General features: G+C 35.8%; 1 protein-coding gene across 1 annotated transcript; it reads left to right on the top strand.

Moving 5' to 3' along the window:
- Positions 1-637: 637 nt before the first annotated feature.
- Positions 638-19,942, top strand: dlec1 (DLEC1 cilia and flagella associated protein). The gene is made up of 38 exons (XM_084102247.1): positions 638-861; positions 1,313-1,453; positions 2,660-2,816; positions 3,137-3,247; positions 3,330-3,517; positions 4,269-4,486; positions 5,922-6,003; positions 6,229-6,316; positions 7,459-7,632; positions 7,803-7,939; positions 8,554-8,646; positions 9,221-9,311; positions 10,219-10,381; positions 10,477-10,669; positions 10,937-11,010; positions 11,117-11,273; positions 11,369-11,462; positions 11,937-12,067; positions 12,194-12,352; positions 13,033-13,163; positions 13,315-13,468; positions 13,879-13,989; positions 14,117-14,235; positions 14,328-14,519; positions 15,360-15,418; positions 15,503-15,654; positions 15,738-15,853; positions 15,930-16,000; positions 16,097-16,311; positions 16,421-16,576; positions 17,243-17,362; positions 17,448-17,542; positions 17,631-17,718; positions 17,836-18,051; positions 18,276-18,443; positions 18,965-19,118; positions 19,289-19,400; positions 19,640-19,942. The coding sequence occupies exons 1-38, from the start codon at positions 778-780 to the stop codon at positions 19,764-19,766; spliced, it is 5,091 nt and encodes a 1,696-aa protein (XP_083958373.1). The 5' UTR covers positions 638-777; the 3' UTR covers positions 19,767-19,942.
- The last annotated feature ends 760 nt before the right edge of the window (positions 19,943-20,702 follow it).

Below are 20,702 nucleotides of genomic sequence, written 5' to 3'. Positions count from 1 at the left end.
GTCATATCATATTTGAAACAATATGTATGTGAAACTAAAGAAGATAAGGAAGGATGGCACACTTTTAAAAAGTGCTGCTGGGTGTTTATAATGTAAAACTAGCATATTACATTGTCATTCTACAGTCTCTTCAGCTCATCAACGCTGCATTCATTTAAACAAAACACACAAAAAACAGTAATAATGTGAAAATAACTTTTCTATTGTAATATATTTTAAACTGTTAGTCTTCAGTGTAAATGATCCTTCTAATAATAGGCCTATGCTGACTTGCAATTCAAGAAAAATGTTTTTACATTTATTTTTGATTAATAGAAAATTCAAAAGAACAGCATTTATATGAAATAACGTTAGGCACTTGTAACACTAACGTTATTCATTTTTGTTACTTTCGATCAGTTAGGTAAATTAATACTTACTGAATAAAAGTATTAGTTTCTTCAAAAATCTTACTGACTTACAGTCTACATTTTGTGGTTAAAGTGTCCAAATGTTATTGTGGCCGTTTTAAATAGCTTACCTCAGTTCGAAATATAAATATATAAAAAATCGCTTTGGATGCGGAGCTTTTTAGTAGGCATGCTGTTACCTTGGTGACGTCCTAAACAAAGATGGCGGTCAATGTAGTAAAGGGAACTTCATGGTGGCATATTGCGTATTTTTAATTTGTGCATTTCGTTTTATATTAGACATATTAGCATCTATGGGACGTTTGTATAAAATATCACCATAACTTAATTGCGTTTCAGTATTTACACTTCTTTTCACGACAAAATAATGGCCGATGAAACTAAACCAAAAGCACTAAAGAGCTCTGAACCCTCCATGAACCGACACAAGCCAGCATCAAAGACAACCCAGGTAAGAGAATGACTACTGACCACTGCAATTGATTAATATTTTAACAGTTTGACTAGTAAATCTGTCAAATAGTGTCATCATTTACTCATCCTCGTGCACTGTAAAAAAATTTCTAACCCTCCCAAATCAAAAATGTCAAGTGACCGATAACATCTAAATTTTTCAATTGGCCCAAGTGAAATTCTTGTTGCAATAGTCTGTTAACATTGGCTCAATTACAAATAATACTCAGACTAATTGAAAAAGTTTGATGTTATCGGTCACTTGAAATTTTTGACTTGGGGATGTAATTTTTTTTTTACAGTGTGTTGTTTCATACCTGTACAACTTTATTCTGTGGAAAACAAAATTAGATGTTATGTAGAATTTCAGGCATTATATAAATATAATTTTCAGCTGTCACCAAACAAGTCATATTTTTGAGAGTGACTGTTTTTTTTTTTGTGTACAGGACATTTCTCATCTACTGGCCAGCATATTCAACGACCTTTACACCATAGAGGTGATTGGGAAGGACACTGTTTCTAATCTCAGTAAATCACGCAGAGGAGGCAACAACTACCATGAAAAATATGTGGAGGAGCTTCAACAGGTGGGTCTAATGCTTTTGAAAGATGTCTCATCTTCAACTAATCTACTTTTATTTGATTGAAAATATATTAAAACTAATATATGAGCAAAAGAGTTGCAAAAGAGCAAAAGTTGAGACTCGCTGCAAGCCTGCAACTGAAGAAAACACATGCGAACAGAAAAAAAGACACTAGCAAAATAAGAAAACATCTTCATCAGTTTGCTCACAACGCAACCAAATACAGAAACGTACTGCAAATAAAAATAGTAATATTGTTAAATATTATTTATTTAAAATGGTTGTTTTCTATTCTAATATATTTTTAAAAATGTAATTGAATTTTCAGCAACCATTACTCCAGTCATCAGTGCCACATGATCCTTAAGAAATCATTCTAATATGCTTATTTGGTGCTCAAGAAAAATGTATTACTATCATCAATGCTGAAAACAGTTGTACTGCTTAATACAAAGTTCTGGCATGAAACTCTAGATGGCGCAGGCTGATAGATCTTTAACTCAATCTACTTGATATCACATTATTCTCTATAGGGCACAGCTGATTAGAGTTGTCAAAAACTACTGAAATTTTAAAATTGTGACGATTTGAGCGGTGTTGAGCGGAATTAAAAACACCTCTGATTGGCCATTGTGTTCACGCGCTCATCGGATACGTCTGTGATTGGCTACAACGCTCGGGAGCGTTTGAGAGCACACGGAAGTGTTTGAAAGTGTTTTAAAAAACGGGAGTGGGAGTGTTTGAAAGCACAAGCAGGCGTCTATCAGCGGACCGGTCAGCATTTGCTGTAGCAGTTGCAGTGTGCTTTCAGAAACCCTCCACCTTCCCCAGCTCCACCTTTATAGATCTGCAACAGGTAATTAATGCTTTATTGTACAGCAGCAGCATGTTTTACTTGCTCACAGCAGCGTGTCGTGTTGGTAGTAGCAAAGTCCCGTACTTGCTAACCAACAGCAGCAGCAGATCTATTACGCCAAGACGCCAAGCATAAATAATATCAACATTGTCATATCCATTACCATGCCAATAACTCAGAGAGTTGTCATGACAGAAATATTTTTGTGAAAACCATGATTAGTATTATTTGATTAATACAAAGTTTAAAAGAGCAGCATTTATTTGAACTAATTCATTCTTATTCAACTCTTCTTTTATTCGATTTGCATTATCTAAATGATGATTTTTATTTTACCGTTATGATTTTGTCAGGTGCATTCTGAATACAACAGACGGATTCAGAACGCTGATATGCTGGAGACACACATCATACAGGCCCGTCTGGAAGCCGCTGCAAAAGAGGAGCATAATCACAACATAATCATGGAAGAAGTGGGTGAGGCTTACCATCAGCTGGGCCTACCCCCAGGTACATTTCTCTAGTTCTGTTTATTTAAACAACCCATTATTTTTACTATCCACAGTTAGTTAGTTAAGCCTGGAATACACTATATGACCTTTAAAATCTGAGCAGATTTTAAAGCACTAGGCATCATACACTTGACTTTGTAAAATGATAAAGAGAAAAATTGGACATCATACATAAACGACTGAGGATCATCCACTACCAGACTTTAAAATCATTCCGAACACATCAAAATCTGAGCAAAAGTCGTGTAGTGCATTCCAGCCTTTAGTATTATGACACAAAAACCCATGTAAACAGAGCAATCCTCTATGTCTTCAAAGTCAAATCAGCCTTCAAGTGGTGTGTGGACAGTGAGCTTCTCAGGAGCAACAACTTGATTTGCCCACTGGATTACACAACAGTGCACACCCCAGTTGTTAAAAACCCAAAAGGTAATATTTCACTGTGCTATTAATAGAAAATTTAGTCAGATTACATGTTATGATGATACCACCATTTTCTTATTTGTTGCAGGCAAGTTCACTCCAGGCTTTGCTGAGCCAACTTTCTCCTATAATATGCACATCAACACCGAACCGCGGGATGATGGTTACACTCCTCTCCCCCCACCTGCACATACAGCCCAGAGTCTGCTGGAACAATCAGAGGAGACACTTACGCTCCCTTCCTCTCCAGGGTCCATCTCCATCAAGGGCACTGAGGTTTTCCCCTAAACATTATTCTGTTTTCCTCATATCAAAAGATTTTTTTTGCTACGTCATCACCTTCTTTAAAAGATTAGACCCCAAATAACATGACAAACAACGCGTTAATGCCATGTATGTAGAGCTATGCAACTATACACTACTATTTTGTTTATAATTATTTTGCTTGTAATTTTAATATAACAATTTATTTTAAAAATAATTGGAATTATTATGGTTACACATCACAGTAAGGTTTCATTTGTTAATATTATGTAACTACATTAGTTACTTAACAGGAACTAAGAATTAACAATACTTCCACAGCATTTATTAATCTTACTTAATGTTAATCTCAACATTTACTACAACATTTTTAAGATCCGAAGCTTTATCTTAACATTAGTTAATGCACTGTGAACTAACATTTTATTAAGTAACATTAAAGGCTGTAAAAATGTATTGTTCTTTGTTGTTAGTTAATGCATTAACTAATGTTAACAAACAAGACCTTATTTTAAAGTCTTACCAATATTATAAATAATAAATATATTTATATTAAAAAAGGATATAATTTTAAATTATTTTGCAGGATCATATAAATGAGCTACAGGCAAGAAGGTGATCTAAAAAGGAACAGTGCCTGTTCATACCAAATAAAATATGTTCCCTTATACATTCAAATACATTTTTAATTATCCTAAAATCTTGATGTTAATGGAAAAAAAAATCTATTATAATTTGTTTTTCCAATTTTTCACCTCAAAAGCTAGGTGTGGTGCATAAGCCCTCTTGGATGGAGAAGCCCAGTGCTCAGAGTCAGGCAGAAGACAGGGCTTCCCTGCAGCAGCACAGAGACCGACATAAGTTCCTGCGCAACCCTCGCTTCCTGCTCCCAAATGCTCAACGTGGGGGAAAGTCTCTTATCATGCCAGGGAAGAGGCCGGAATATGTGGGAAAGGGCAGGAAAAAGACTGGCAAAGAGAGGTGTGCCGCTGCTTTTGATTTTAATGTGTTTAACACGATTGTGTAAATTTTGTTAATTAACAATTATCACAATTGTGTACAACAATATTTGAAGGTCCCCCTCATTCACAATTTCTACTCGAAAAAAAATATTTTAGAGCTTGGCATTAATAGAAAGATGTATATTAATTATAAAAATAACCAATTAACAAGACATTTCTTGACTTTTAGTTGTTTTAGCTTATTTTCATGCTTGTTTTGTCTTATTTTAAATAATTATAATTGTTTTGTCATGTTGAGGCCCCGTAGTGGGCCCCGGCCCCCTGGCTGAGAATCACTTTCTTTGAGAGACACTCGATATTGAAATGTTTGATGTTTGAATTCTATAATCTTCAATAATTAATTCTATTAATTTAATTTAATTTAATTTCAAACCTTTTTCCCCATCTTCCATTGGTCGACAACAAATTGCCTCACCTATGATCCAATACTATTCTATAAAATTCAAAACAAATTGGTTGACATAATGGCTTCTGTTTTAATTCTTGAAAAGCTTGTTCTTTGTTATTGCGTTGTTTGCATTTTGGACAGCTTTATTTAGCCATTAGTGCCACAATATTTGTGCAGCTTGGGTAGGGGACATATGATACACATAAGCACTCAAGATACCGATCACACTCCATTGTCTGCCATATATTATAAATGGTGCCCGTATGTTTTGTGATATATTTTTTGAAGGCTTATGTAGACAACAAAAGCACGACATGATATTTCAAACCAGTAGAATGGATTAATATTACCAGCCATGCAGCCTAAATAGCTTTTTTTATTGATCGTCCTTTATTGACTCCAAGCTCACATCAGCATGCGAGGTGGTGGGAATCAGAGAGAGCACTGAAAGCTGGATTACAAATGAATCACTCCTTTGCCTGTGTCACTTGTCTGTACCTACTGGAATATCTCTGGCCATTTAAATGCGGTTCTTCCCTTCACAGCAACAAAAAGAATCACAAGACTATCAAAATGCCTCTGCTGACTCATTCAGCATTTGGTGTCAATGAGCTTTGTGCAGTTCCTGTTTTCTGCTTCTTGGCAGCCAACAATAGAACATTGTTTTGATGTTCAAATATTTATGACTGTAGTGTATATTTTAGGTTCAACACCATTTGGTGTAAACACCATTTTTACTTTTTTAATTTATGCTGTGGTTTGACAAATTAATTTCTAAGTGCACAAATGTATTCTGTCAATTAAGATGTAATTTATCCATTAATATGAGAACATAATATCAGTTAACAGTTTAAATAAATTGATTGACATTTATTATGGGACAAACTTTTACATTCTGTATTTTTAGATACTATTTAGATACTATTCTGTTTATTTAATTGTGTATTAACTTAATGTAAGCTCAAATTGTGGTAAACAAATTCCTCTTTCTATCTTTTAATACAAGTCCTGATTGTCCCGCTCCCATCTTCACGGCAAATCCACCTGTGATCTTCTTCACTGACTACAGAGTAGGACAAGTCTATGAGGTATAAAAGCACCTTACTGTATATTTCATTCATTTTGGTCCATTTGAATGAATAATTGTCTTGATTCCACCTTAAAAACATGTTTTCACTGTATACTGCATGTTTTTACTCTTTACTACATGACTTGTATAGTGTAAATGTTCATTAGTCCCTTCAGAGCCACTACTGAATGGCTTCCAGTTTGGTATGTTTTCAGTTCTTAATAGTGCCTTCTGTTTCTTGTAGACTGCGGTGGAGCTCAAAAACACGACTGCGACCAGCCGTCACATTCGAATGATTCCTCCAACCTCTCCACACTTCTCTGTTGGTTTGGGTGAGTCTCATGAGAAAGTACCTGCTGACCTCATGAAAGACCCTTTTATGTGCATCTCTGCACGGTCCACCCCGTTAGGCGTTTTGTAGCAGTACTAGTGGAAATAGCAGGGATATCTCTGCCAGCTCTGGAATATCACAGGATTCTGAGTGAGGAATTATTGAATAAAAATGACGGTAACACTTTACTTGAAGGGGTGTGCATAAGACTGACATGACACCGTCATAATCATGACATGACACATGTCATGAATATGAAGGAGGTTTTATGCATGTTTATGACAACTGTCATTAAGTGTCATTCGCTCAATTATGACATTTTTAATGCAAATATGACATTGTGTGAGATGTCTTTGTTATGGCAACTTGACTTTACTAAGACAACACAACCTGTCATAAATATGTCATAAACATGACATAACAGATTAATTATCAAACTTAAGAAACCACTTAGCTTTATGGGTTAACATTTCATTAAACTGTCATGTGGTTGGTTTTGACATTGGCTGTCATGAAGCCATTATAACATTTTAATGACAAATTAAATTTGTACCACTGTAGTTGAGGTCAAGAAAAACATTCATGACACAGTTATAATGGCCTCATGACAGCCAATGTCAAAACCAACCACCTGACAGTTTAATGAAATGTTAACCTATAAAGCGAAGTGGTTTCTTAAGTTTGATAATTAATCTGCTATGTCATGTTTATGACATATTTATGACAATTTATGTTGTCTTGGTAATGTCAAGTTGTCATGGCAAAGACACTGACAGGTTATGATGTATTGGTTTATGTCAAGTTGTCATAACAAAGACACCTCAAACAATGTCATATTTGCATTAAAAATGTCATAATTGAGCGAATGACACTTAATGACAGTTGTCATAAACATGCATAAGACCTCCTTCAAATTTATGACATCTGCCATATCATGATTATGAAGGTGTCATGTCAGTCTTATGCACACCCCTTCAAGTAAAGTGTTACCAAAATGACTTTGGTATTTACCCTGCAGCTCCAGGTGGCAGAGTAGGAAAACAGTGACATCTACTGTTAAAAATGTAAAAAATTACTATGTGATTTCAGCTTTTTGGGATCAAGATAAGCAATATTATGACAACAAAGCTTTATGTTCAACAGGCAGATTCCCTGGTGAGGGAGGGATTGTTGCTCCTGGAATGAGCTGCCAGTATATGGTGCGTTTTGCTCCAGACTCTCTGGCTGACTATGAGGACGCTCTGGTTGTGGAGACGCAGTTGCCGTATCCTCTCATTGTACCGATAGAGGCCCGCAGATCCCCTCCAATACTCACTTGTGAGTCAAAATAAACATAACTCTTTTAACATCTAGATCTTAAGGGGATAGTTCACCCAAAAATGAAAACTCAATGGGGTCCAATGTTGTTTGAACCCTACTGACTTTTAAAGTATCTTCATCTGTTAATGATCAGTAAAAAGGATTCATTTTCTCTTTTCGTGTGCCAGTGCCTGCTGTCATAGACTGTGGTTACTGCCTGGCAGGAGGGGTGAAGTTTATGGAGGTTTTATGTCGGAATGAAGGACTGAGTGCTGGAACATTCTGTGTAATGCCTAAGAAACAGTGGCCTGCCTCAAGCCTCAGGGTAAGCAAGCAAATGTCAACATGAAAACTCATAGTTTGGATTCCTTTCTTTGGCAGTATTATTATTCATTGGCTTCCTATGGATCTCATATTTTCTTATTATACTGTATTGAGAAAACTATAGCAAACTCAGTTTTAGCTGTACATTTGAACTTGAATAGTCAGAATGAACTTGAAAAGTCAGAATGAAATAAAAGTTTACTCTATTTATTGGATGTTATTGATCTACATTGTTTAAATTTTTTTGAGCTCAGAATTGTCATAACTTGATCTTCCTGTGAAATGACAGACTTATGTCATATGGTATATTATATATCAGGTGATATATGTCAAACCTCAGCTTCCAGTACACACATATAAATATAACAAGACACATAGTCAGAATAAAAATACAGATTATGAACATAAGTACACAGTACATGAACATATTTTCATATTTTCCCTACATTATTTTATTTTTTTCGATAATCCGTTTCACTTGAATGTACGTCACAATATGGAATAAAAGATCTGTCTTTTTCTGTTACATTGTGACTTTAACCTTGATTGCTTTTGATCCGTCTTGGTATATTGTTATTTACCATCCTGAGAATTAATTTTGATTGTTTGTCTCAGTCTGCAGTGAAGTCTACTTTCGCAGAACAGCCTCCCTTTGCCATCAGTCCCTCTATTTTTGGTCTTCTCCCTGGACAAGCCACTGTCATGGAGGTGAGATTTTACTGACTGAAGAGCACAGATTGTGATGCTGACAGTCAATCAACTCAATCAGTAGCAAAAACCAAGAAAACCTTATACAGTACATGCTAATCAGTTTCGCACATTACCTAAATATATTCTAGCTCTAGGAGATTCCACATTATCGTATATTCGTTTAATCTTCTCTATTTTGATTTGATTGACAGCCTTCATACATTTATGAGATAGTATAGCCCGTTCTCTTATTGTAACTTTATTTAGCGACTGTAATTATGATTCAAAATAAATGCTTGTGGGTGGCAGAACAGAATGTAGAAGGTTTTTAACAGATTTTGGTTTTGAGCTTTGGTTTTCAGATAGAAAGAACTTCTTAACACTTTAATTTTAAGATGCAGATTTTGTTGTGCATCATGCCATCATCGAAGAAAGACACATTCTAAAAGACTAATAAATATGCTGATTTATGTTAATTATCATACCTCGTGAATACAGTGATGCATAAAGACTGATGTTGCTCAGATTTTAATGATATAAAGTAATCTGCATGTCTGTGACTTTGTGTGTTTGGATTTATTTCATTGTTTAGGTTGTGTTTTTCCCCACAACTGCTGAGATCACTTCTCAGGACTTCACCATTGTCTGTGACAACTGTCAAGTGAAGGACATCACCCTCCAAGGTACAGAGTCAATTCAACCAAGCTTAAGTATGTAAATATGTTAGTAACTGATTCTATGAGATTTGAGACTACATCTACATTTGACAATTCATTTCAAAACACTCTACTTCCACACTAGCTTTTTCAAGCCTTTTCCAAAAGTTTCTCGGCCATACAGAAATGTCAGGAAATGCTTAGATCATCTTACTGCCCATGCGTAAAACAAAATTCTCATTGAGATGATACCGACATAATACATAATACGCTATTCCATGGCATGTACACTCTTAAATATAGGTTCTTTATTGGCATCTATGGTTCCATGAAGGACTTTTAACATCCATAGCATTTATAGTGGAAAAAAATGGTTCTTTAGATTATTCAAATGTTCTTTACACTAAGAAAAAAAAAGGGTCTTTTAAAAACTGTTCACTGAAAGGTTCTTTGCACAAGCAAAAATGGTTCTTCTATGGCATCACTGCGAAAACCCCCTTTTAGAACCTTTATTTTTAAGAGTGTATGGCCAAAAACGCAATTGCCTTTATGATTTGGTGCAGGATATTTTTCTGTCATCTTTGCAGGAATATAAAATGAGTATTGTACAAAGTAAAATTTATTTTTAACGTCACTATACAAATGAAAAGCAGGCACGACAATGGGTACAATATGTGTCACATGACTAAAATTGTCATTGTTTTCAAATACCTTCATTATCACAGTCCACACTACAAGGCAAAAACTGCATTTTCAAATGGATCCACTTGGGAGAGCGTTTTCTAAAAGCTCTGCTTTTGTAAAATAAAAATGCCGTTTTAGTGTGGATGGAATGCCAAAAGTAGACAAAACGATTTTTAAAAAAATGTATCCAGATTAATGTAAACATAGACTAACACAAAAAATGTGTACATGTTTCAATACATTTTCTCAGGGACAGGTCAGCTGGTCACTGTGGAGCTGGTCTCAGTATCAGGCGGAGAGGATCAGCCTGAATTTGGGGAGTTGTGTGATATCACAGCTGACCATTTTGTCAGATTCAACCCAACCAATCCACATTCCACCTTGCAGAAGGCGGTGGTCATAAAAAACAATGCGTGAGCTCCCTGCACACACCTGCGTAAACACAGCATAGTATATACAGTAGAGACTTACTGGTATGTTTGTAAATCATTATTTTGCTTCTGTATAGACACTTGGAGCTCCCATACCACTGGCAGATCATGAAGCCCAACCTTCAATGTTTGTTGCCTGGAGAGGCTCCAAACCCTTCCAGCATTCAGCATCATCTTGATACAGACAGTGTGTTCAGCATCTGTCCAGTTATGGGCGTCCTGAGCCCTGCACAGGAACATGAGTTCCTGCTCACATACTGTCCCAAGGATGTACGTGTGTGCACTCACACATATAAACACACTTAGGGATGAGACGCAGGTCAGGTCTAGAGACACGTTTTTTAATATTTTAACTTCTTTTAACTTGAGTGCTGCGTTTTTACAATGCCTTGTCATAACACTGCAAAAGACGCAAGCGCAGCAATTAAAGACATCCATCTAGCGTGTGTTTACATTGAAAAACTATGGAAAATATGCATTCTGTGTAAACGGCCCCTTATACACATGTGGAAAACACTTGTTTGCTCTCTGTTTCAGCTGAAAGAGTACCACAGTGTCTGCCGCTTGGTGATCATGGATGTTCCTAATCCTCCCAGAATCAGTGATGATGGGTGAAATGAACTGATATTTGAATTTAAAATCAATTTAAGATAAATGTAAGAGTTTTCAATCAATAAGCACATGACATGTAGACACTTCTATTTGCTGATTTTGCAGGACGTGTCTCGACACAGCTCTCCAAGTAAATGATGTGACCGTTTTAGAGGTTGAAGTGAAAGGTTCTGCTGAGCCGTATAAGATCCTTCTTGAGCCGTATGCTGTTTTAATACCAGGGGAGACCTACATACACAACACAATCCGCAAGAGATTCAAGGTAGCGCGGAGTCTAGAGGTCAAAATGACTCCAAACTTCTTTCTTAATTTTTGCATTTACAACATGCTTTTGTGTTTTGTGTCTGTGTGTTTTAGATGTGGAATCACAGCAAATCAATCATTCACTTTGAATGGGAGCGTATTGTTGACAGTCACGTCATTGAAGTTGAGCCCTCAACAGGAGAAATAGGTCAGAGCATTGCAGTGTTCAAAAATCAGCAAATTAATGTATGAACAAACAGATATACACTACCATTCAAAAGTTGGGGGTCTTTAAGATAATTTTTTGAAAGAAATTGATTATTAAGCAAGGATTCATTAAATTGATCAAAAGTGACAATAAAGCACCAAATCAGCCTATTAGAATGATTTCTGAAGGATCATGTAACACTGAAGATATCTGACGAAATGCCTGCTGTCATCACAGGAATATATTACAGTTTAAAATGCTTATTTTAAGCAATATAACTGTTTTTACAGAATTTTTTATCAAATAAATGACTTCTTTAAATGAGACTTCTTTCAAAAATAGATCTCAAACTTTTGAACCATTGTGCGTAAATAATAGAGTATTTATACATGAGTTAATTAATAAACAAACGAATAAATGAATGAATTTTAACATGACATACAGTAATATGCTGAACCTGTTGCTTGCTTACAGAGATGAATGAGTGTTTTGACATGGAGCTGGTTCTGACTGGAAAGAATCCTGGTCATTTTAGCTCCAGCCTGCAGTGTCACATTCAGCACCATCCTAAAACTGTAGGACTGGCCATTGAGGTCACATTTAAGGTCAGAGTTGCCCTTTCTACTGATTTAAACTAAGTAGGGTGTGGGGGGGCCACCACAAATGTTCTCCTTAGGAAATTATGTCTTACAATTGAATTCATGTTCAGTATGTTTAATATGGTGTCTCAGGGTCCGCATTGCTCAGTGAATGTGCCGAGTCTGGATTTTGGTTTGCTGGAAATGGGAAATGAGAGCATCTCTACCATCCATATCACCAACAACAGCCTGGTAGATGCTCCCTGGAGCCTAGAAGAACTGTCCCACACCCAGCCGCCCATCAAAGGACTGGTACAACACCCTATTTACACCTCTTAGAAATCAAGTCCAGGGTTTTAACAAAGCCTAATAATAATTATATATACTGTATATGTATATGTGTATATATATATATATATATATATATATATATATATATATATAAACTTATATATCAAATATAATATATTTTATAATATTTTGATATATTACATATAATATTATTTTATAAAATAAATATAAAGGTATAATAATATATAAACTTAAATATATTTTTACATATACAATATTATTTTATACAATAAAATAACCTGAATAATAATCGTAATAATATGTATTTTATAAAATAAATATAAAATGATATAATAATAATAATATATAAACTTAAATATATTTTTACATATATATTATTTTATACAATACAATAACCTGAATAATAATAATAATATGTATTTTATAAAATAAATATAAAACAATATAATAATAATATATCAACTTAAAAATATATTTACATATATAATATTATTTTATAAAACAAAATAACCATACTAATCATAATAATAAAAATATGTATTTTGTAAAATTTATATAAAAGGATATAATAACAATAATAATCATTATTATTATACTAATAAAAATATAAAAGTTTTTATTTGGTTTGTATGTTATATAACACAAAGTTTTTGTATCTCATTTTCTACATGTGTGATCAGGTGTCTATCAATCCAAATAAAGGTGTGCTTCCTCCGCTGGCGTCCTGCAGTGTGGATGTGGTCTTCAGAGCCCTGTACTGCCATCATTTTGATTCAGTCCTACTGCTTACGGTGCTCAACGGCACTGGATGGTGAGGAAATGAGTCACATCATTTGTTGTATTGTGCAGATGTCAGTAAGAACTAGAAGAGTATACTACTTTAATGTTACCTAATGAAAAAGTGTTAATACTGTCTTGTGTCACATATTTGAGTGAAGGTGAGCGTTTGTGTTTGTCTTCAGTCACCTCTCTGTACGGGCGGTCGTCCAGTCTCCTCAAGTGTGCTTGCTGAGCAGCGAGCTGGTGTTTGCTGATCTGTATGTAGGTGTTCCACAGACAGGCAGTGTTACCCTGTTTAACCAAACACTACTGCCAGCCCACTTCACCTGGAGCAAGGTGAGGAACTGACAGTTTATGTAATATCTAAAATATCTAAGCCAGTGTTACTAGTTTCGAAAGAACATGACAAAAATAATATTTAACTAATGTGGTCATACTTTCAGAAAATTAAGTGCCCTCAGTTTACACATAAAAAAAAATCTATAACGCTTTAGAAAAATATGTTTACAAAAATCATATAAAGTTGTATGGCAGACATGTTGAGATCACATGACTAGACACTTTTTTTTTTTCAAGTGTACTTTGCGTAATATGTGAAAAATAAACCAATCATGGAATGTCTGTCAACCAATCAAACCAATTCAATATTGCTCTGGTATAATGTTGCGATATTGTACAGGTTGGACCAAATAATATAAATCTCAGGTCTTTTTTTAGTCATTCTCAATGTTTTCTCTCCCTCTCAGCTCCGAGGTGCACAAGCTCATCTCTGCTCTGCAGCCTTCAGCCCCTCTGCAGGCACTTTGGAGCCCAATGCCAAAACAGAAGTCACTGTATCATTCACTGCTCACACTGCTGTACGTACTGCTACTGTAATACTCGAACACCCACAGCTTGTAAACTAAATATTTGATGAAATTCAAGCTCCAGTTCAATATATTGTTCCTCACATTATTATAAATGTGTTTTTTTTTATGTTTTTAGGAGGAACTGACTGAAGTGGCTGCGGTTTGTGAAGTAAAAGGAATGGAGAGTCCATTAGTACTGGGCTTTTTTTCTAAAGCCAAACCTCTCAGAGTGTCTTACTCACTGCCTTCTGACTGGTAAAGCCACATTTACCTCATATTCACATTTCTTTGGTTAGTCTTTTAGCATTGCTACAACCTCATTGTGTTCTTCACTGTTACATATTTAGTATTAATTCAAGTGATGACAATCACCAACCAATCACACTGGACTTCACTGAGCATGAGCCAGTCATCATTGGCAAATCAATCAAACGGCATTTGCTGATAACTAATCACACTGCTATACCTGCTCCGTTCACTGTCGAGGCAGAATACTTTACTGGATACGGTCCTTCACAATCGGATGAAAACTCCGAAAGGTACAGTACATACAGATTCTGCTTAATTGTTTTTGTGTTAATACAAAAAATAAAAAATAGACAAATTAACATTAAAATTGCGTTTGGGGTCGCTTTTTTAAATATTTAAATATTTAATATTTTAATATTTAAAGATTTTTTATATTTTTGAAAGAAGAATATTGTGCTCACTAAGGCTGCATTTATTTTAATATTGTGAAGTAATATTTTTAATAACTCTTTACAATTTTAAAAAACTTTTTTTTTGCAATAATTAAAATGAAATTTATTCCTGTGGTGACAAAGTTGAATTGTCAGCTTCATTACTCCAGTCTTCAGTGTCACATGATCCTTCAGAAATCATTCTAATGGGCTGATTTTGTGCACAGGAAACATTTCGGTAACACTTTATTTTAATGTGTCCTTATGTTGTTACATGTTACATATATTTACTATAGTAATAACTATAAATTAAGCATAATTACATGCCACTAACCCTAAACCAAACCAAACCCTATTCCTACCCTAATCCTATAGTAATGTAGTTCATTAATGTTACTCAGTACTTGTATAATTACACTGAAACAGCGACACATTAAAATAAGGTGTAACCAACATTTCTTATTATCAATATAGTTGTACTGCTTAATATTTATGTGAAAACCATGATACATTTTTCTTTAATGAATAGGAAGTTCAAAAGAACAGCATTTATTTCAAATAGAACATAGCATTATAACATTATTTCATTTTTAATGATTTCTCAATTAAGTTTAAATCATATTTGAGAGTCATTATTGTTATTATTTTAATATAATATAAAGAAACTCTTTTACCCGACGCTCTGGCCTTTTCTTTCAGGAGCAGTGCACCTCTCCACTCCGTCCAGGCCAAAAAAATACAGCAGAAAGCATACGATGGTCAGTGCAACCTAATCCTTTCTGTTCTTTAATACCATAGAAAGTGAAACACCAAACTCAAACATGAATTTTCTTTGCTTTCAGAATTTGTAAACTGTCTGCTTTCCCATGGAAGAGGTGCAGCGTTCTTTGTTCAACCAAACAGTGGAATGCTCAGGCCATTTGAGAGTCAAACCATCAATATCACTGCTTTCACCAACATGTGGGGAGATTATCAGGACCATCTTATATGCAAGGTATGTATTTGACAAAACAATGAAACTTTCTCAAATCAAACAGCTGTTACAATAAATTCTTATGAATTTATGAAATTTTTTAGGTTGGAGATCTAGATCCAACTTCCATTCCTATGCAGATGTCTGTGAGGGGCTGCCCCATTTACTTTCAGATGATTGGACCACAGCCTGACAATCAGAACCAGGGTCCAATTATACGGTCAGTGTTCTTAGAGGATACTTTAGATGTTGCAGTTTACATGCAAAGATTTTCCCTTGATATTTATGATTGACAGGTTTGGAAGCCATGTTTCTGGAGGAGACACTGTGTCACGCTCTTTACGGCTCATTAACACCAGTCCGTATGGTGAGCCGTTCACCACATCAAGTTCACATTCTTGTTTGATTTGTTAACTTTTATTTCAAAGCTGCATAAATCACGTTATTTTCTGAAACTTCTCAGATATCCGTTTGGATTGGGTGACCTACAACCTGGAGGCTGGTGATAATAAGTTGATAGATCTGTTGGTTGCATGTGGTGAGCCCTTTCCTCTGAAGGATGCAGATGGCAATGAGGTTGTTGGAGGGCTGGACTCATCCATCATGTTCCCGCCCACATGGGATGACAGTCACACCCCCAGCAGAGAAGGAACAAGCTCGACATTCATGACCAAATCTGTGAGTCTAGCCTTAGTTTTCATGACAACATCCCAAAACAGATTCAGTTCACAATCCAAAAAGTGCAGTTTCAATTCACTAATTGAACAATTTTTCTTCTCTTTTAAAGGATGATTTTGAAGAGAGTGAGGAAGAATGTGATGGAGAGGAGGGCAGTGGGGCTTCTGTGTCTCTGGCTCCAGTGAAGAAGCTGTTCTCTGTGTTTCTGAAGCCTCATGAAGGGAATGTCTCTGACTACCCATACTGCATCACTCCACAGCAAACCGTAGGTTATGGGGATCAGCACCGTTCCAGGTCTCCATTAGAATCTTTTTTTATGTACATATCTGGATGTAGAACATTAATGATGAGAAGTTCTGATGGGGTAGTCTGGCTATCATCAGACCAAACTCAATTTTTTAAGATTGAACATTGGTCTGGGGAGTCTGCTATGCATTTTCTACTGCACAAGAGGCGTGATCAACGGGCATAGTTTAAATGACTCTGTACACAATTGGATAGTCCTTCAACCAATCAGACCAACTTTGCAGAGTGACGTGAAAACTCCAGGCAGGAAATGTGTAACCAAACGTGTTGATCAGTGGTTTACAGAAGCAGTAATGGAATTGAGCGATTTTTGCAGGTTATGCAAAAAAACTTGAAAGTTAGTGGTATTTACACCCACTCAAGTGAGTTGTTTGCTAAAAAGAAGCCATTGAGCATCGTCGAAAGGTTAAGAGGAATTGGACAGAGTTATGGCTCTGGAATTGGATTGGATTAAACCCGCCAATAGTGCGCCAGGTGGATAAGCCGGTTTGTGATTGGTTACCGCAAATTTGTAAAGGAAGCAGCAGAGATAAATGTACAGGTTTCCAGCCTGAGCTGCAGTGCGAAATCAAATTGTTGGCTGGGTTTACCCAGAAAAAAGCATTTAATATGTGCTTTATTACAGGTAGTTCCAGCAGGGGGCAGTAGCACCATTCATGTGTCTTTCACTCCTCTGATCCTGTCATGTTCAGCCAATCAAAGATGTTTGGGTTATGCGTTGGGTTACATGACTCTGGACTCTAAAGTATGTGACTGTGTGAAATTAAATGCATATATTTTACACTACTGATCATTTCATATAGTACTCACCCATGTTATTTATCTTGTAGCTTGCGTCACTGACTCAATTCAAAGTAGAGAGAGCCCAGGGCTATGAACTAGAACCTTTGAGGCTGGACATGCAGGCTAATATAAAACCTGCCATGTGAGTTATAGATGTGTTTAATACACATATATTTACTACATATACATGATAAAACAGAACAACACTAGTAACCACTGTGTGTGTGTAGTTTGTCAGTGCAGATGCCAGAGGATTCAGAGGTATTGGAATTCACTGCAGCTGCCAGTGATACACTAGACGGAAGATCTCACACACAGGTGCTGTTAATAACAATATGTATCCAGATTAAAGACAAGCAAGTTAATTATGACAGTCCCTGTTGGTGGTGTGAGGGTTTAGCTAGATATTTTTGTCTTTCCATTTTTTAAGCGTAGAGGGAATCCATGATCACGCGGACGTTCCAGCTGAAGAACAATACCGATATGGCCTTGAGTTTCAGACTGAGCACACACCCCCCATTCTCAGTGCTGAAGCCCCAACAGGCCCTTAAACTGATCAGCAGCTCACCCTCTCACAGACACACACAAGGACTCTCTGGGCCAGGAGACGAGCAAACATCACTTCTGTTACAGCCTAAACACATCATGCAGGTCTGTGCAAACATATTATACACATTTGAACATATTTGCATAATGTATAGTAAAAAAGTGACATGGTAACCCATCGAATACGCATTTCAGAATCTTGGCAGAAGTAGTAGGTCAACTGGGTACTTTTCGCATACTATATAGTAAGGAAGAATAAGATTTCGGATGCACTGATTGTTTTTCCAGTCTGATCCAGAAATGGTTTCAATGATCTTTTAAATTTATAGGTTAAGGTGGCTTTCCATAATTCAGCTTCGCTTCTGACCTGTCTGAACGAACCATGTGAGGAATCAGATGCTCAGCTCTCTGCTACCCTTCTGTGCAATGATGTTGGAGAAAGGACACTACAGTTTCAGCAAAGTCTGACCATTCAGTACAGCAATAACAGCATACAGGTCTCTACACAGTCTTAATTTGCTTCCTTTAAATATCTAAAATGATTTAGTCTCAGAATAAATGCACTTTGTGAGGTGCACAGCACCATCACCTCCATCTCATCCCCATCTTGTGGGAGTCATATTGTCCTGGAACAATTGCCTCATTCAAACCAGTATTTACAGCAAATAAATCAAATTTGGACTTTTGAATTTTTTAATAATAAAAAATAATGAATCCTGTGGTTTCACAGACAAGGTTTAAACCTAGTCCCAGGCTAAAATGCATGTTTGAGCTGTTTTAACTGAAAGCAACTTGCACTGGCATATCTCAAAATATGTCAATGCCATTGTTTTGTCTCAAGATGCACAACAGTAATGTTTTTTTTTAAGGGCCTGTTTATAAAAGCTACTTAAATACCCTAATTGAACTAAGGCCTAATCCTGGCTTAATCTAAACCCTGTCTGTGAAACCAGGCCATAATGTCTTGACGTCAAATTCATCTACATGTAACCATGTGGTAAATACTGTTGTCTTTCAGACAGTGTCCCTTCACGCTCATCTGGCATTACCAACACTGCACCTGTCCAGCACCACTGTGGATTTTGGCACCTGCTACGTTGGACAAACAACTGTCAAAGAGGTCAACCTCTACAACAGAGGTGGCTCCTGTAGCTACTGGACCGCACTTACAGGTGAAATGATTTGGCATTGGACTGGAATGACTATGAACAGTATGCATTAGCATTGACAAACTTGCAGTAATAACAAATTGCACCTTTAATCCTATATTTTATCACGTGATCTTTACGATCATGGTAATTACCTTGCATCTAGTTGAGCTCATGTTTTGTTTTGGGTATAGATGCCGAAGGTGACAATAAAGTGTTCAGGTTGAGTCCAGACTCTGGTGTGTTGAAACCTCTTGGGGATCCACCGTCCTGTAAACAGCTGCTGCAGATCAGCTTCACTCCAAGGTATAGTCTACCTTACCTGATACTCGCAACCAATCACGTTGTAGAAAATACTTAATTCAAGAAATGTATCATATTCTGCAATGGATGAAGTAATACCTCAGCTTTGGTTGAGTTTGAAGTTCAAAGTTCAGGAATACTGTACTATATAACTGTATTTGTTTAATCAGATGCAGGCCAGTAATTGAATAAACCTAATGCAGTCTTTCTTAAACTTTATACTAACAGTATTTTCCCCATAGTGAGCAGAAAGAGTTCCAGACAATCATCACAGTGCAGGGGGTTCTTGGAGAGACGCCACTTCTTCTTAAGATCATTGGAAGTGGATCATTTGATGAGAGTTTTGTATCTCCAATATCGGACACATGACAATACAACACTGAGTTCCACATATAAGACCAGATAACCAAAAAATATATCTTTCTTTCCTTATAGACATTCAATGGTTTGATTAGACACTGCTCTCAGTGTACTTAAAATATTGTATTTGTGAATTTTTGTATTCTTTTAATTATAAAACAGATTAAAGACCTACATAAGAACACAACAAGCAAATTTCCAGTGGCCAACTGTATGTTTGCAAATCAAGGATCAAAGGTCAGGTTGTTGTTAAACAGTGATTTCACACATACATTACCATTCAAAAGTTCGGGGTCGGCAAGTTTTTTTAAAATAAGTCTCTTATTATCACTTACACCATATTTATTTGATCATATACAGTAAAAACAGTAATATTATGAAATATTATTACAATTCAAAATAACTTTTATTAACGTTTAGAAACGTTTTCTATTTGAATATTTTTTTTAATGTAATTTATTCCTGTGGTGACAAAGCTGAATTTTCAGCATCATTACTCCAGTCTTCAGTGTCACATGATCCTTCAGAAATCATTCTAATATATAAGATTTGGTGCTCAAGAAACATCACAGTTGAAAACAGTTGAGCTGCTTAATAGTTTTGTGGAAACCATTGGGATTCTTTGATGAATTCTGTAGAGAGTTCAAAGGAACTGCATTTACTTGAAATAGCAATATTTTGTAACATTATAAATGTCTTTACTGTCACTTTTGATCAATTTAATCTATCGTTGCTGAATAAAAGTATTAATTTCTTTTAAAAATGGTACTAACCCCAAATTAAACAGTAGTGTACCTAGCTTTTGAAACACAAACCTTTATACATAACAAATCATTTTTAGAGATGCATTAAAAATCTTTATGAATTACATGGGTCCTCAACACAGATTATAAAAAAAAAACATATTTCTCTATAATTCTGAGTTTTCCTGCTATATCCATATCA

The sequence above is a fragment of the Abramis brama genome, assembly GCF_963993115.1.
Source record: "Abramis brama genome assembly, chromosome: 24".
In the NCBI taxonomy this organism is placed as follows: domain Eukaryota; kingdom Metazoa; phylum Chordata; class Actinopteri; order Cypriniformes; family Leuciscidae; genus Abramis; species Abramis brama.
Note: the sequence above shows the minus strand (reverse complement) of the source record. Positions and strands in the feature narration are given on the sequence as shown.